The 16950-nt window shown below is 43.0% G+C and overlaps 1 protein-coding gene across 2 annotated transcripts in view; it reads left to right on the top strand.

Moving 5' to 3' along the window:
* Nucleotides 1–5937: 5937 nt before the first annotated feature.
* USP38 (ubiquitin specific peptidase 38) overlaps nucleotides 5938–16950 on the top strand; it is a 33716-nt gene continuing 22703 nt past the window's right edge. For both annotated transcript variants that reach the window (XM_042234314.2, XM_027956256.3), the window contains exons 1-3: nucleotides 5938–7135; nucleotides 8690–8825; nucleotides 15222–15351. In XM_042234314.2, the coding sequence (XP_042090248.1) occupies nucleotides 6454–7135; nucleotides 8690–8825; nucleotides 15222–15351 (948 nt within the window). In that variant the 5' untranslated portion in view covers nucleotides 5938–6453. The remainder of the gene's footprint in view (nucleotides 7136–8689; nucleotides 8826–15221; nucleotides 15352–16950) is intronic.

Genomic DNA, 16950 nt, shown 5'->3' with positions numbered 1-16950 from the left:
TTCTACCTTTATTCAGCTTAAACTGCATGGTCAATTATAACCACTCCTTTGCATACACTCTTAATCCTCCGGCCCTTTTCCTGTTTTTCCCTGTACTTGGCTAAAGTACAACCCTGATAATATCCAACCCTCTCTGCTTATTCTATGCTTGCACTTGTGCATGTACACTTGGCTGGGGGAAACAAATACATTTGTTCCTTGTCTTCCAAATATCTTAATGTTGCAGCACCCCATCTTAGAGGTTGGTTTTTTTTTCCCCCTCTCCCATCTACACTAATTCCCTTACTGATCTCAGACACTCTGCAGTGGGCAAATTAGAAATCCTACACCTGCCTTCACTTAATGCAGAGATTCAAAGACTTAGGGAGATTGAAATGTTAGAGTGGATTTGACAGTTAAGACCCAGGCATCCACACTAGGAAGGTCCAGAAAATATTCTCAGCACTACCATGAGAAACAGACTTCTGAGAAGAGCCCCAACATCTTTGAAGAACTCTGTGATTGCTCTTCATTTTAGCCCAGACCTTACAACGGGGATTGCAGTCACTGAATTGGAAAACCTAAAAGCAATGGGAGTAACTATATCCTGGCTGGCAGGGATCTGCCAAAGGCAAGGACAGTATGGTGACCATAATGGACAGCAAAGCAGCAGCAATCAGAATAGTCTGACTTGTATAGACCTAAGGCATTAGCTAGTGTCATTCCTAGAAATGCAATAGATAGACCTAAGGCATTAGCTAGTTGATCATCTTATTCCTAGAAATGCAATAGATAGGAAGCCTACTAAATTCTTTCTTGATCTGTCTAAGCAGGAAAATTCTAGGTCAAGAGAACAAAAATTTAACCTGAACCATAAAAAGACAGGTTTCAAGGTCCCTCATTCATTTCCTAGATTTGATCTGGTTTATAGACAGAGGTTAAAGCGCCTGCCTGCAATGCAGGAGACCTGGGTTCGATCCTGGGTCGGGAAGATGCCCTGGAGAAGGAAATGGAAACCCACTACAGTATTCTTGCCTGGAGAATCCCATGGACGGAGGAGCCTGGGGGGCTATCATCCATGGGGTCGCAAAGAGTTGGACACGACTGAGCAACTTAACTAACTTTATTGATCCAGAACCCATTGGATGAACTGCCCAAAATTTATGCTGTTAATCATTCTCCCAGCCTTTCCCAAAGTAACCCACAGTTTTTGCCAAGGTAACTGTGATTGGACAAAAGGAAATTGATTAATTAGTGTTTTGGGGGACTAATGTCAGTGTTGACTCAGAACTGACATTAATTCCAAGAGATCTAAAACATTGTTGTGATCTAGCAGTCAGAGTAAGAGCTTACGGAGGTCAAGTGGTCAATGGAATTTTAGCCCAAGTCTGTTTCACACTGAGTGAGCCAGGGGGTCTCTAACCTATTGTGTGGTTATTTCCCAATACCAGAATTATTGGAACAGATATACTCAGCAGCTAGCAGAATCCCCACAATGGCTCCCTGACCTACAGAGAGAGGGTTATTCAAATGGGAATAGCAAGGTGGAATCCATTAGAACTGCCTCTACCTAGGAAAATAGTAAACAAAAAGCACTGCCCTATTCCTAGAAAGACTGCAGTAGATTAGGGCCACGATCAAGGACTTGAAAAATGCAGGCATGGTGATTCCCACTACATCCACATTCAACTCATCTATGTAACCCGTGCAGAAGAGAGATGCATCTCAGAGAATGACAGTGGACCATCATGAGCTTAATCAGGCGGATAAGCCAGCTGCACTGCTCTCTCAGATGTAGCTCCATTGCCTGAGCAAATAAACACATCCCCTGGCACCTGACACGCAGCTATTGAGCTGACACGTGTTGTTTGCTTGCTTTTTCTCTTTATCTATTGGTAAGACCAGCAGAAGCAGTTTCCAGCTACCAAGGCCAACAGCAATACACTTTCGCTCTCCTACCTCAGCGGACTATGAACTCTCCAGTTCTAATTAAGGGGTCATAATCTAATTCACAGGTATCTTGATTACCTTTCTCTTCCAAAAGATAGCACGTTGCTCCATTACACTGATGGTGTTATGCTCATTGGGCCTGATGATCGAAAGATGGACCTGGGGTAGGAACTACTCTAGACTTAATAAGATGTTTGCATACCAGTAAAAAATAAATCTGTACCAATGGCCTCATGGGGAGTTCTCTAAATCAGCTGGCAGAGGAAGAGAAGCCTCTGGCCTTGTTTACAGATGATTTTGGACAATCTACAAGCCCCCACCCCCCAAAAGTGGATGGCTGTAGTAATACAACCCCTTGTTCTGGGACATCCCTGAAGGGCAGTGGTGAAGGACATCCTGCCAGTGGGCAGACTTCGAGTTGGGAATCTGGCTGTTCACTTTGATTGGAAGGAGAAATGGCCAGATATATGATTACAGAATGATTACTGATCTATGGCCAATCACTTTTTCCCTAGCCACCCCTATCATCGCCCAGTGTTCTCATGGACAAAGTGGCCCTGGTGACAAGGATGAAGGTTAGACATGGACTCAGAAACATGGACTTCCACTTCCACTCCTCAAGGCCAACCTGGCTATGGCCACTGCTGAGCACTGAAGCTTCCAACAGCAGAGACCAACCCTTGGGTTACCATGCCTTGAATGCTAGCCAGCGACCTGGTGGCAGGTTGATTACCATGGACTCTTTCCATCATGGAAGGGGAAATGTTTTGTTCTTACTGGAATAAATATCAACTCTAGATATAAATTTGCCTTTCCTGCACACAGTGTTTCTGCCAAAACTACCATCCATGAACTTACAGAATGCTTCATCCATCATCGTAGTACTCTAGGCAGCACTGCTTCCGATCAAGAACTCACTTCACAACAAATGAAGTGAGGTACTGGACCCACATTCACAGAATTCACTGCTCTTGCCATGTTTCCCATCTCCCTGAAGCAGCTGGCTGGACAGAATAGTGGAACAGCATTTCCAGCAAGGTGACCAGAACTTGCAGAACTGTAGCCAAGTGTTCCAGAATGACTATATGCTTTGAATCAGCATCCAATACCCGGTGCTGTTTTTCTCATAGTCAGAATTCATAAGCCCAGAAATGAAAGGGTAGAAATGGGAGTGGTACCACTCAACTATTTCTCCTAGTGACTTACTAGCAAAATGTTTGCTCCCTGTTCTCGAGAACTTATGCTCTGCTTGCAGAATGCTTCCACCAGGAAATGCAAGTGATTCCATTGAATTTCAAGTGAAGAATGCCACTAGGCCACCTTGAATTCCTCATATCTATAAATCAACAGGTAAAGAGGGAGTTACTGTGTTGGTTGGAGTGACTGATCCCGACTACCAAAAGAAAGGTGGACAGCAACTCTATAATAGAGATAAGGAATGCACTCTGTCTGGAATAATATCCCTTAGGGCATCTCTTGGTATTACCATGCTCTGTGATTAAAGCCAGTATAAATCTACAACAATCCAACCCAGGTAGGACTACTCAGGGTCCAGACTCTTCAGAAATGAAGGTCTGTTTGGGTCACTCCACCAGGCAAAGAACTACAACCAGCTGAGGTACTTGCTGAAGGCAAAGGGAATTCAGAGTAGACAGTGGGAAAAGGTTGTTAAAATACCAACTATAATCACATCTTCAGTGATAGAACCTGGACTGTTATTGTCACAAGCATTTATTCCTTATTTCATTATGAATGCATAATATATTTGCTTAGTATATGTAACAAAAATATTTGCTTCAAATATATATTAATATGTATAACAAATATTGTCTCTTTTCCTCTCATTCCCTTATTACGTAACATAGGACGTAAGGTATAATATTCAAATATTGTTAATTTCACATCTTAGATTTTAAATTAAATCAGTAAATTCACAATCCCACCATACATTCCTCTTAATGTTTTACTTTCACCTTATCTTTGTCTTCCAAGGTGGCACCATTCCCAGTAAAGTCACACTTTTCTCTGTAGTTTTACTTTCCATCTATTGGAAAAGAAAAAGTTCCAAAGCTATTCCTGAGCTGTAGCATGACTTTTACATCCACCAATTACCTCGTTTCTCTTTTATCGTCAATCTCTTTCTACAAACTAACTCGATCTCAAGTTTCTCTACCCAGTTTCTATCCTGTTTAAACTGCTTTTCTTTTCAAGATTATCCACCAGTGTGTGCTCAATCAGTCATGTCCAACTCTGAGACTCCATGGACCACAGCCCTCCACGTTCCTCCATCTGTGGGATTTTCCAGGCAAGAATACTGCAGCAGGTTGCCATTCCCTTCTTCAGGGGATCTTCCTGACCCAGGGACTAAATCTGCATCTTTTGCCTCTTGCATTGGCAGGCAAATACTTTACCACTGAACCACCTGGGAAGCCCCAAGATTACCCTCACTAATGTACTCAATATATTGATGTAACCACTTTGTAAACTGGTAGAAACCCAAACACCACTGAGCAAAGTAAACAACTCACAAGTTTGCTTCTTTTCTATTGTGTATTTTAAATGAAACAGCTCTTTAAATTTTCGTCTGTATTACAGGCCATTAAAGGTCTGATTTCACAATCATAAGAGTCAAGCCTTAACGGAGACATAATTAGGTAATTTTTCAATTTAAAGGCCTCCCATGAAAGCCTAAATTCTTACTGAGAATCTTTGGAATTTAAATTGAAAAACTACAAACATGATGACTCCATCTATTCTTATTGTTAGCCAGTGTCAGCCTAACATAAATACTGTTAAGATTTCATTGGGTTTATTTTCAAAGCACTGTCATTCTTTCTCATCTATCATTTTCCTTACTCTCCTCCCATTCTGGGGACAACGTATTTTTCGCTATCCCACACTGTCAGTTTCCCCATTGCTCAGTCGTGTCCGACTCTTTGCGACTCCATGGACTATATACACTCTACGTTATTCTCCAAGCCAGAATACTAAAGTGGGTAGCCTTTCCCGTCTCCAGGGGATCTTCCCAACCCAGGGATCGAACCGGGGTCTCCTGCATTGCAGGCGGATTCTTTACCAACAGAGATATCAGGGAAGCCCTGACAGCTATCCCACGAGAAGATACCTGTTAAAGATCGTTTCTAAATGTATACCGTCGCCAGTACCGCCCTTACTTTAATAACCATGAAGTGAAGTGAAGTCGCTCAGTCGTGTCCGACTCTTTGTGACCCCATGGACTGTTGCCTACCAGGCTCCTCCCTCCATGGGATTCTCCAAGCAAGAGTACTGGAGTGGGTTGCTATTTCCTCCTCCAGGGGATCTTCCCGACCCAGGGATCGAACCCAAGTCTCTCGCATTCCAGGAAGACACTTTAACCTCTGAGCCACCAGGGAAGCCCAACCGTACGTTAAGAGAAAGGCACTCGCATTTAGGAACCCTCCTCTGAGGTCGCACAGAGTCGGACACGGCTGAAGCGACTTAGCAGCAGCAGCAGTTCATGAATGACTTCTCTTCAATCCGAATTTTGGGTCCTTTTCCTTATTTTCTCCCCCAAATGCTCTTCGGTTCACGTTTCCAAAACTTTGATTCACAAGACTTGAACTAAATAAAACTTTCTCGGCCTTTCACATGTAACCCGACCCGAACAGAACCGACAAGAGATCGGAAGGTGGGAATCCTGGACTCATCACTTCCACCGCTCTCCGGAGCGGCTCCCGGCCGCACCACCCGGAAAGCCGCCTATGACTTACACGTGATCCCCAGTGACGCCGGTGTCGCCGCGCGACTCCACGGGGGCGACCGCGCCTGCGCGGCAGCAAGGAGGCGGGACCGCTGGGGGATCCGAGCAGGGCCCTGGAGGGGGTAGCCGGGCGGAGGCGGAGGAGGAAGAGAGGAGAAGGAGGAAAGAGGTAGGGTGGGGAGGAGTGCGGCGGGGCGGGCCTTTCCGGAGGTTCCGACAGCCTTCACTTCCTGTTCGCTGGACCTTCTGAATCCGGGTCAAGGGTGTCCACCTCCTCTTCTACCCGGCTGATCCGGCACCTTTCGTGACAGGCACTCCTGACTCAACCCAGGCCGGGTTTCATCCCAGGACCGGCTGGAGCCCGAACGCCTACACCTGCCGCGGCGCGCGGAGGCGCGCTTCCTCACCCGGCGGCTGGCAGCCCCGGGCCCTGAGTGCCCGCCGCAGCTCGGGGGGCCCCCGCTGGCCCCTCCGCGCTGATGCTGAGAGAGACCGCGGGCCCGGGGCGGCGGCAGCGGCGGCGGAGTGTGGGCCTCTGGCTCCTTAGGCCCAGCGCGGACGGGGCCGGTTCTTAGACGCCCCAGACTTGCCAACTCCCGCCCGGACTCGGATGGGCCCCCCTGCCCGATAAATGTGGCTACTGAGGCGGCGGTGGCGGTGGTCGGTCCCGCTGCTGCTGCTGCTGCGCTCCAGGTTCGCCTCCGCCCCGGGGCTCTCCTGGCCCACCTCGGGGCCGTGGCCACCGGCTCCTCACCCCCTGGCCCGGGCCTTGCTGCGTGGCGACAATGGACAAGATCCTGGAGGGCCTGGTGAGTTCTTCGCACCCGCTGCCCCTGAAGCGGATGATCGTGCGGAAGGTGGTGGAGTCGGCGGAGCACTGGCTGGACGAGGCGCAGTGCGAGGCCATGTTTGACCTGACGACCAGGCTCATCCTGGAGGGCCAGGACCCCTTTCAGCGGCAGGTGGGCCACCAAGTGCTGGAGGCCTACGCGCGCTACCACCGGCCGGAGTTCGAGTCCTTCTTCAACAAGACGTTCGTGCTGGGTCTCCTTCAGCAGGGCTACCACTCGCTGGACAGGAAGGACGTAGCCATCGTGGACTACATTCACAATGGCCTGAAGCTGATCATGAGCTGCCCGTCGGTGCTGGACCTCTTCGGCCTGCTGCAGGTGGAGGTGCTGCGGATGGTGTGCGAGAGGCCGGAGCCGCAGCTGTGCGCCCGACTCAGCGACCTCCTGACAGACTTCGTGCAGTGCATCCCCAAGGGGAAGTTGTCCATCACCTTCTGCCAACAGCTGGTTCGAACGATAGGCCACTTCCAATGCGTGTCCACCCAGGAGAAAGAGCTGCGGGAATATGTTTCGCAGGTGACAAAAGTGAGTAACTTGCTGCAGAACATCTGGAAGGCCGAGCCCTCCACCCTGCTGCCTTCTCTGCAAGAAGTTTTTGCAAGCATTTCCTCCACAGGTAAGGGTCGTGGCCTTCACGGACAGCCTCTCTTGGAAATGTAGTTTGTGTCTCTTACATACACACCGTGTTCGTTTACCGGCTCTGAAAACGTCTTCGTGGAAAAGCAGATCTTAACACCCTCATCCAGATTCTCTTCCACTTGCCATAATCAGCCTGTCACTTTGGACTTTAAAAAAAAAAAAAAAGGGAGCAGTGTTTCTATTTTAAAGGTTGAGAATGTCCAGGTCTAAGACCTTTGGCAGGAAACAAGTCGCTTAATTACTCAGCCTCTGCTCAAGTTATGGAATGTTTTGAGGATGACAGCTACTACATAAAGCATGTAAAGCTTTTATTCGTGAGTGACTAATGGCAGCATAATCATGTTTACCGTATCATAATCGTGCTGTGATTTTGTCATCTTGTTGTCATGAGTTTTTCCTTAGCTTCTGAATTTTCCCACATTTTAATTACTGGACTGTGCTGTTTGTTTTATTGCTGGATTATCCTAGTTAACTGTGTAGTTGCTGAATATTGGTATTCTCTGTCCACGGTAGTTTGTGAGAGTGGATACCGGGGGGCTGAGTGATCGGTGTTTCCCGCTCCAGGTATATATAGGCCAAGAATCGTGACCTTAGAACCACAGGAGGGGGTCAGGTGATACTTAACAGGAAAATGCCTTCTCACCCAGAAATTTTACCTGTGTGTTTACGTTCCTTGTCCAGACATGGAGCTTCCAGCTCTGAAAGTTGTGCAACACTAGATCCAAAACTGTGTTCACTCCCTCTCTGCTTGGTACCGTCATCCTTCCGGCTGTTGTTGGAAATTGAAGTTGTGAAGGAGGGGGAACCCCCTTTTATCTTGAGAATTAAAACTAAGACTAGAGTTTTAACAGTCTCCATGTTTTCTGTTGAATTAAATGCATTTATGAAAGAATTACCAACTGTGTATTTGCATCATCTGAGTTTTGGTTTATTTTTTAATTGTAATTGTTCTTATATCGCCTATGTTGCTAGAACAATTAGATTTCCCCAGAACTTTATCACCTTTAGCAGTAAAGGTGCTCACCTTGGCTTTGCCTAATTTTTATGTGTTTTAAGCAAAGTCCCCCTAAAATTCATCTTAATTTCTACTTCTTTAAGAGATTTTAAAAATTGTCCTTAGAGCAGTGTAATGACTACTGTAATTAATAGGAGTAAGCGACTTTGGAGGATCTAAGGGGTTAATTTAAACGATGCCTTGCATTTCTTTTCTGACTACTGCTTTTACAAATGACTATTTTAGCACGACAAAAACAGTATTAAAGAATGCAAGAAAATAAAGTAACTTATGGACTAAATATGGTGATAGGCATAGTTTTTATGTTGCAGTAGTTCTTCCTGTAGAAAGAACGTTCATTGCCATTAGCTCTTAATGTCTCATTTCTGCAGTTCAACATTCCTTGTATGTTAGCGTCTACACAGGAGGTGGAGCATAACAACCACTTGGTGGAAGGGGTGGTAAATTGTTCTCTCCACATACTTCATTTAAACCGTCTTGCCGTATTCCTTTGTCTTTTTCATTAAAACAATATAGATGCTTCATTTGAACCTTCTGTAGCACTGGCGAGCCTCGTGCAGCACATCCCTCTTCAGATGATCACAGTTCTCATCAGGAGCCTTACTACAGATCCAAATGTAAAAGACGCCAGTATGACCCAAGCTCTTTGCAGGTACTTCTTCATAACATCGTAGATGGTAATTGTAGATTTGGGAGGAGAAGATTATTTTGCTGTATTTTGTGGGTAATGAAAAACTTAGGGCAATGTGCAGAACTGACATCATGGAATCAAATATATAAAGATTCTCCTAATTAATTGAAATGAATCATTTACCTTACTGTAGGCTTGCAGGCATTCCAGTAATTCATAAATACATTTTCAATTCAACATTTTTAATTACAAAAATATAACACACAAATACACTTATTGTACAGTCAGGAGTTGGTTGGATTATTGATATATTTTACGAATTTCTTTGCTCCGTATCATTTCCTAAAACCTATTTCCTCCCTGTGGGATCTTCTTTTTTCTTCCTGGCTAAGCCTGTACCTTTACTTAGTACATACTTTTACTTTCTCTTTCAACCAGGACCTCTGGGTAAGACTTTCTTGGTCTGTTCAAAGCGTGTTTTTTTCTTGCATATTCTCAAGTATATGATTTGGCAAGACACAGAATTCTAATCTGATCATCATTTTCTCTTAGCATTTTGAAAATAATACTGCACTGTCTTCTGGCATTTGTTGTTGCTAATATGGAGTCTGCAGTCGGTTTGATTATCTTTCCTTTGTGAGTAGTTAGGCTCTCCCGGTATGTTTATGCTTTCTCTTTATCCTTGATGATTTTCAGTTTTAGTCTTATATGTCCAGCTGTAGACTTCATGTTGTTTTTACTTCTCAGTACTCTTGTACTCTTGTGCTTCCGGTCATCCAGCTATGCAAACACATTTACTGGGCACTTACCAGGAATGCCAAGCAATGTTTAAAAGTCAAATGGATAGAAATATCTCTCCTCATGGACATGTAGCTGGGGAAGCAGGCAGACAGTATCAACATATTATATTGATTCCAAGATACATCCTGATTTCAGAGATGTTGAAAGGTATAGTCATTGGTGTTTAAATTGCAGAACTTTTGTTGCTGCGGTGGTATATAACCTAATTATACATCCTAAAGTTGATTCTGTTTTTAGGTTTAATTAAATACGATAAGTAAAATAGTATGATGAATGTTTTTGGAAAAAAAGTAGGAAAGCAATAAAGCATGAGGAATGGTTTGCAATTTTAAATAAGATAGACAAGGAAGCCCTCACTGAAAAGGTGACCTTGAAGTAAAGATATGAAGGAAATGAGAGTGCAGACCTTTTGGAGATATAAGGGGAAGGACATCAATACTATCTAATAATTTACTAATTTTTCTTTCAAAGGTAAGATGTTATTAGTTATTTCCCTGTCTTCCTATTCTTGTTTCATGTCTGTCTGGTTTTGTTTTGTAATTTTTTCTATTTTTTTCCCCTGTATGTGTGTATTGATAGCACATTTAAAGAAAATGTAAGGATTTGGAACAAAATGTTTTCGCATTACAGATTATATTTTAACTAATTATAAATTACAGTCATGAGGTAACATGTAAACTTCAGTATTGATATTTTATGTTGGGTTCTCAGAAATTTACATGTGTACAAATCTCGCTCTCTAGTTCTTTTTTACTCTTATAGTTGATTTGCATTGTTGGGTATAGCACCCTTTTCATACTGTTCGTGGGGTTCTCTGATGGCACCCTTAATCTTAGTTTTTCAGCCTCTTCAAAACAACGATAGTTTCCAACTTAAGAATTTATTTTAAGATATATTTGGAAATTATTTTTTACCTACCTGTTTCTATGGGAAATTGTGATCCGTTTTTTGTATTGCATTTCCAATTTATCTCCTACATGATCCTGTTTAACTTACAGTGTACCTGTAGTAATTATTCTTGTATTACAAATATAAATGAAAAGGATAGTAACATTTATTTTTATCATACCCCACCCTCCACTCCCTCATGCTCTATATTTCACACATAGCGCTTGTCATGCTTCACTGTCATTTTCTGTAACCCACAGAAACCCAAATGCAGATACTGTACCAAAACTAGATGAGTAACACTGAAGGATGAAATAGGCCAGGTGTAACTGACCTGGTGGCTCAGTGGTAAAGAATCCATCTGCCAACACAGAAGATGCTGGATCGATCCCTGAGTTGGGAAGATCCCATGGAGAAGGCAACCCACTCCAGTATTCTTGCCTGGGAAATCCCATGAACAGAGGATGCTGGCTGGCCATAGTCCATGGGGTTGCAAAGAGTTGGACAGAACCTAGCAGCTAAACAACAACTGACATAGTAGGAAACAGGGTTCATAAGCACTTTTTAAAAGAGAAAGCTGATCCTCAACTTCTGTTGTCTTATTATCAAGGGGGAATTTTTTTTTGGTTTTAAATTTTTTAATTTATATTGGAGTATAGCCAATTAACAATGTTGTGGTAGTTTCAGGTGGACAGCAGAGGGACTCAGCCATACATGTACATGTATCCATTCTCCCCCAGACTCCCCTCTGGTCCAGGCTGCCATGCAGCATCGAGCAGCACAGTCCCTGTGCTGTACAGTAGGACCTTGTCGGTTATCCATTTAAAATGGAGCAGTGTGTACATGTCAGTTCCAGACTCCCTGACTATCCCCTCCCCGATCCTTCTCCCCTGGCAATCATAAGTTCCATTCTCTAAGTCTGTATCATAGGAAAATTTGAGTTCAGTATTGCTAACCTGATTTTTTAGAAGAAGCCCAACGTCCATTTTTTATGTGAAGTTTTCCAATTTTTTAAACATTGGAAAGAATAAGACTGAAAGCTGGATGTAGCCCTTAAGCTGCCATATAAAAGTGAAATTAAGATGTCTTTCATAATATTATGTTAGTCGTTCAGTCATGTCCAAGCCTTTGTGACCCCACTGACTGTAGCCCACCAGGCTCCTCTGTCTGGAATTCTCGAGGCGAGAATACTGGAGTGTGCTGCTGTTTCCTTCTCCAGGGGATCTTCCAGAACCAGGGATCAAAGCCGGGTCTCCCGCATTGCAGGTAGATTCTTTACTGTCTGAGCCACTAGGGAAGCCCTGCCAGTTTTAATTTTTTTAAGTTGCATGTCCTTTTTTTAGCTCTAGAGGGAAATAGTTTCATTTAGTCAATAGATTTCAGCTCCATTTCAATGCAGATCAAAGATTAGAGATTAAAAAACAAAACAGAACTGTAACAACACTGTTCGTAATCCCACAATCTAATGGAGGAAACAAGATTTATTACAGCTACTGAATGTTCTTTAAATAGTAGGAAATTAAGTCAGCCTATCAGGGTTAAGTGTCCTTAAAATTCAAATTGTAACCAATACACAGTAGATAAGATTACAGTAGTTAACCATAAAAATAACTGATTCTAGAGTGACTGTGTGTGAGAGGATTTGAGCCTATGTGTATCCAATCAAACTGAAGCAAGACTAGAATGTAATTAAAGTGTAGCCAAAAGTGTCTCTTCTGCCAGCAGAGCAGGTAATGAGATCATTGCTTCAGATGCCAACACTGCTACTTATTGTGTGGCCTGTTGAATATTTCCTAACTTTCCCTATCAGTTTGAAGGCATACATCATAATTTAGAGTTATATTTTTAGCATTTAATGCAGTATCTATTATATAATAGAGATTCGAATATTTTTTGAATACTGCTGCTGCTGCTGCTGCTGCTGCTGCTAAGTCGCTTCAGTCGTGTCCGACTCTGTGCAACCCCAGAGACGGCAGTCCACCAGGCTCCCCCATCCCTAGGATTCTCCAGGCAAGAACACTGGAGTAGGTTGCCATTTCCTTCTCCAGTGCAGGAAAGTGAAAAGTGAAAGTGAAGTCGCTCAGTCGTATCCGACTCCTAGCGACCCCATGGACTGGAGCCTACCAGGCTCCTCTATCCACGGGATTTTCCAGGCAAGAGTACTGGAGTGGGTTGCCATTGCCTTCTCAGGGCTTCAAATTTGTGTTACTTCTGACTTGAAGTATCTTTAGGGTGGTTAGGACATGGGTTACACATGGGATAAGGTCAAGACTAGATAGAGGCTTGTGAGAGGGGAGCCTAGAAGTGGAGAGGATGGAGGCAAAGGCTGATTGGGTGATTAGGGATGGTGAAAAGCCATGGCCAAGTGGAATTCGCTACTCTGCCCCCTCAGTTTTACTTGTACTCCCCTTGAACCTGAGCTAAAGGGAAACTTGGGCCCCGTGTGCTAAGGAGCCCAGTCTGGTTCCACTCTGGGACTGTGCTCCCCACGGGGAAGAGTCTGTAGAGCCAAAGAGAGGTGCTCACTTGTTCTCCTTCTCTAAACCACAGTGCTTTTATGTACACATTTATAGTAAATATATATATATATATATATACATAAAACATGTACTCATGTTTTCTTTTAAACAAATCAGTTTTTAAAAAGATTTACCAGCATTTTTTTTTCTTTTTTAATTCAATAATAGCTCAGATATTTTTGTGTTAGATCCTTGTGGATAGATTCATATCGACCTGTCTCATATTTTAAAATTCTGCCTAATGTTCCATAGTAAATATAAGTCATTTCCTTATGATAATTTTGCATTTTTCCTGTATTGTAAGCAGTGCTGCAGTGAATATACTCCACACACAAATGCAAATGTCACTACTTTCTACTCTGGGTATGTAGAGTGGCCACAGACTTGGGAAAACCAGGTTAACAACAGTTGAGAGGTGTGGAACAGCTCTCAGGGACAACTGTAATGACTTAAAACCATCATTGTTGGCCAGAAAAACAAGAAAGGGAAAAAGAAATAATGTGTGTAGAGTATAGAGGAAACATACAGATAACCTGTGGTAAAATCAGTATGAACTCTGAAGCCACTCCGTGTCTGATAGGACAGGTTAATCGTTAAGAGCAAAAATCTTACTAAAGATAACGCTCCAGTGTTAATGGAGATAGTTTATATCAATATGAGGGCCAGTCCTTTTGACGTGTTAGTTGCTCTTTTGGTCGTGTGTTTATGTACTATGTATTTTACATTTTGTACAATCAAAGGATGTATTTATTTCCTCGTCGTAACATTTAGAAGGGAGACATTCACAGTATTTCCAGTGTATTAATTCATTTAACCTTCTCATCAGTCCTGTGAAATTCATTCATAACCTAAAGATGAGGAACTGAAACACAAAGAAGTAACTGATAAAAGTATTTAGGGACCCCCAGCTAGTAAATGGTGAATTGAGATTTTTAAACCAAATCACTCTGACTTAAAAACCTGGTTTGTTTTACTATTTGTTTTATTATATATTCACCCAAACTGGATTACTGGATCAAAATCAAATAATATGAACATTTGGCCCAGTTGCCTTCCAGAAGCATTGTAGCATCTTCTTCATTGTGGTTGATATCTAACATAAGGGATAGTTTCCATCATACCCCATGTTACTTTATTTTCATTTAATTGGGTTGGTACTCAAAAAGGTGGTGGTAGTGGTTTAGTCACTAAGTCATGTCCAACTCTTGGGCCCCCATGGATTGTAGTCTGCCAGGCTCCTCTGTCCATGGGATTTCCCAGGCAAGAATCCTGACTGAAGTGGGTTGCCATTTCCTCCCCCAGGGGATCTTTGCCACCCACAGATCAAACCCCAGTCTCCTGCATTGCAGGCGCATTCTTTACCAACTGAACCACCAAGAAAGCCCTACTCAAAGAGAAGAGCGCTCACTATTTCAGAACGAGACCATTTTAGTGTTTGTATACTTGGTGCCCTTTTGTCTATTTGAAATTTCTTTTTGTTGTCTTTGTATAGTAGAATTTTGAGAGAGATGAAGAGACCTGTTTCACGATTCAAAATATAGTCTTTTTTAACAGTACATTTTATATTTATTTAGATTGTAATCACCAGAAAGGAGAAATTTTGCTTCATATGCATGTCTTAGTTCAGATAGCCATATTTGCACTGTTCTTAAAGTAAATTTGCCTAATAAGTTGACACTACTGAAGAATACATTAGAAACTTTGCATTTATGCAGAATGATTATCAGAAATTATTTTTATACAAATGTGTTATATAAGACTGTCAGTTGACAAGATTGGAAATCCCTGAGTACAAGCAGCCACTTGTTTGTATTATTTGATTTTGATCCAGTAATCCAGTTTGGGTGAATATATACAACAAAAATAGTAAAACAAACCAGGTTTTTAAGCCAGAGTGATTTGGTTTAAAAATCTCAATTCACCATTTATTAGCTGGGGGGTCCCTAAATACTTTTATCAGTTACTTCTTTGTGTTTCAGTTCCTCATCTGTAGGTTATGAATGAATTTTACAGGACTGATGAGAAGGTTAAATGAATTAATACACTGGAAATACATCTTCAATAGTACTTTTCACATGCAAGCTCAGTAAATATTGAGTCACAAAGTGAGTGACTTTGTAACTACTACTGTAGCTACTCTTGTTATTCCTAATGAATAATGTCAAGGCTGTTGTCAGTGCTACTGGTTTTGTTGTCCTTTAATTTTCAGGATGATTGACTGGCTGTCCTGGCCGTTGGCTCAGCACGTAGACACATGGGTGACTGCGCTCTTGAAAGGACTGGCAGCTGTCCAGAAGTTTACTATTTTGATAGATGTTACTTTACTGAAAATAGAATTGGTAAGTGGGAGTATATTAATCTTTTGGAATGTATAGAGCCATGTAACACATGTGTGCTAAGTCATTACAGTCATGTCTGACTCTTTGCAACCCTGTGGACTGTAGCCCCCCAGGCTCTTCTGTCCATGGGATTTCCCAGGCAAGAGTACTAGAGTGGGTTGCTGTTTCCTTCTCCAGGGGACCTTCCTGACCTAGGGATCGAACCTGCATCTCTCTCTTACTTATCCTGCATTGGCGGGTTCTTTACCACCTGTGCTATCTGGGAAGTAAGACCCATATAAGTCCATACAAGTCTTTTTATCTTTGGGTGGTCCCCTTTAAAGCATCTAGTTTTGGGTTTTCTTTTGAATAAAAATTTTGAATAGGCTTTAGAAATTTAAAATGCTACTTAAGATTAGGTCATAATAATAATTTTGCTGTTTTCAAATATTTATTATGAAAACACAGTCTTCCCATTAGCTCTTAAATCCTAACTAATCAAGCTTTTACCACCATTTTTCTGCCAAAACGATCTTTGACACCTGTGCTCTCCAGTGTTGCTTAACTCGAGTTATTTCTCAAGCCTCCTCTCCTCTGACCTGTTAGTCATTTGGCATAGCTGGTCACTCCCTCTTGAGACACCTTCCTCTCTCAGTTTCCAGGATATTATATTCTCCTGGACTTTGTTCTAGCTCACTGACTCCTCAGTCCTGGTGTGATCTTTCCAACTTTAGAGTGCCTTCGAGGTTCACCTCTGGCTTCCTTTCTTCTCAGTTCACACAGCCACCATGGCTTTAAGCAACGTCTCTAAGTTCATGACTGATAGGGTTTTATTTCTAGTTCATTATTCTCCTGTAAACTCCATGTTCATGTATCCAGCTCTCTATATACTTGGATCTCAGGTTCAGCTTATCCACAATCTAATTCCTGATTTTTCCCTCCCAAACCTGGTCTTCCCCATCTTAAATGACTATTTTAGCCTTTCATGTCAGAGAAGGCAGTGGCTGGGGTCCAGTACTCTTGCCTGGAAAATCCCATGGATGGAGGAGCCTGGTGGGCTGCAGTCCATGGGGTCGCTGAGGGTCGGACACAACTGAGCGACTTCACTTGCACTTTTCACTTTCATGCATTGGAGAAGGAAATGGCAACTTGTTCTTGCCTGGAGAATCCCACGGGCGGGGGAGCCTGGTGAGCTGCCATCTATGCAGTCGCACAGAGTTGGACACAACTGAAGCGGCTTAGCAGCAGCAGCAGCAGCAGCCTTTCATGTGCTCAGGCTCAACCTTGAAGCTATTCTTGTCTCTTCATGCTCTCTCAGCCCATGTCTTACAAATCCTATTGATTCTACCTTTAAAATATATCCCGAATTCTACCACTCTCAACCAGCTGCATCACTACCACCCTGATGCAGATTCAGCACCAGTTGTGCTAAGTCACTTCAGTTGTGTCCGACGCTATGCAACCCTATGGACTGTAGCCCACCAGGCTCCTCCGTCCAAAGGAATTCTCTAGGCAGGAATACTGGAGTAGGTTGTCATGGCCTCCTCCAGGGGATCTTCCCAATCCACGGATCAAATCTGGGTTTCCTGCCTTGGAAGGATCACCCCTTGCTATGTTGAT

This window comes from Ovis aries, chromosome 17, assembly GCF_016772045.2.
Source record: "Ovis aries strain OAR_USU_Benz2616 breed Rambouillet chromosome 17, ARS-UI_Ramb_v3.0, whole genome shotgun sequence".
NCBI lineage: Eukaryota > Metazoa > Chordata > Mammalia > Artiodactyla > Bovidae > Ovis > Ovis aries.
Note: the sequence above shows the minus strand (reverse complement) of the source record. Positions and strands in the feature narration are given on the sequence as shown.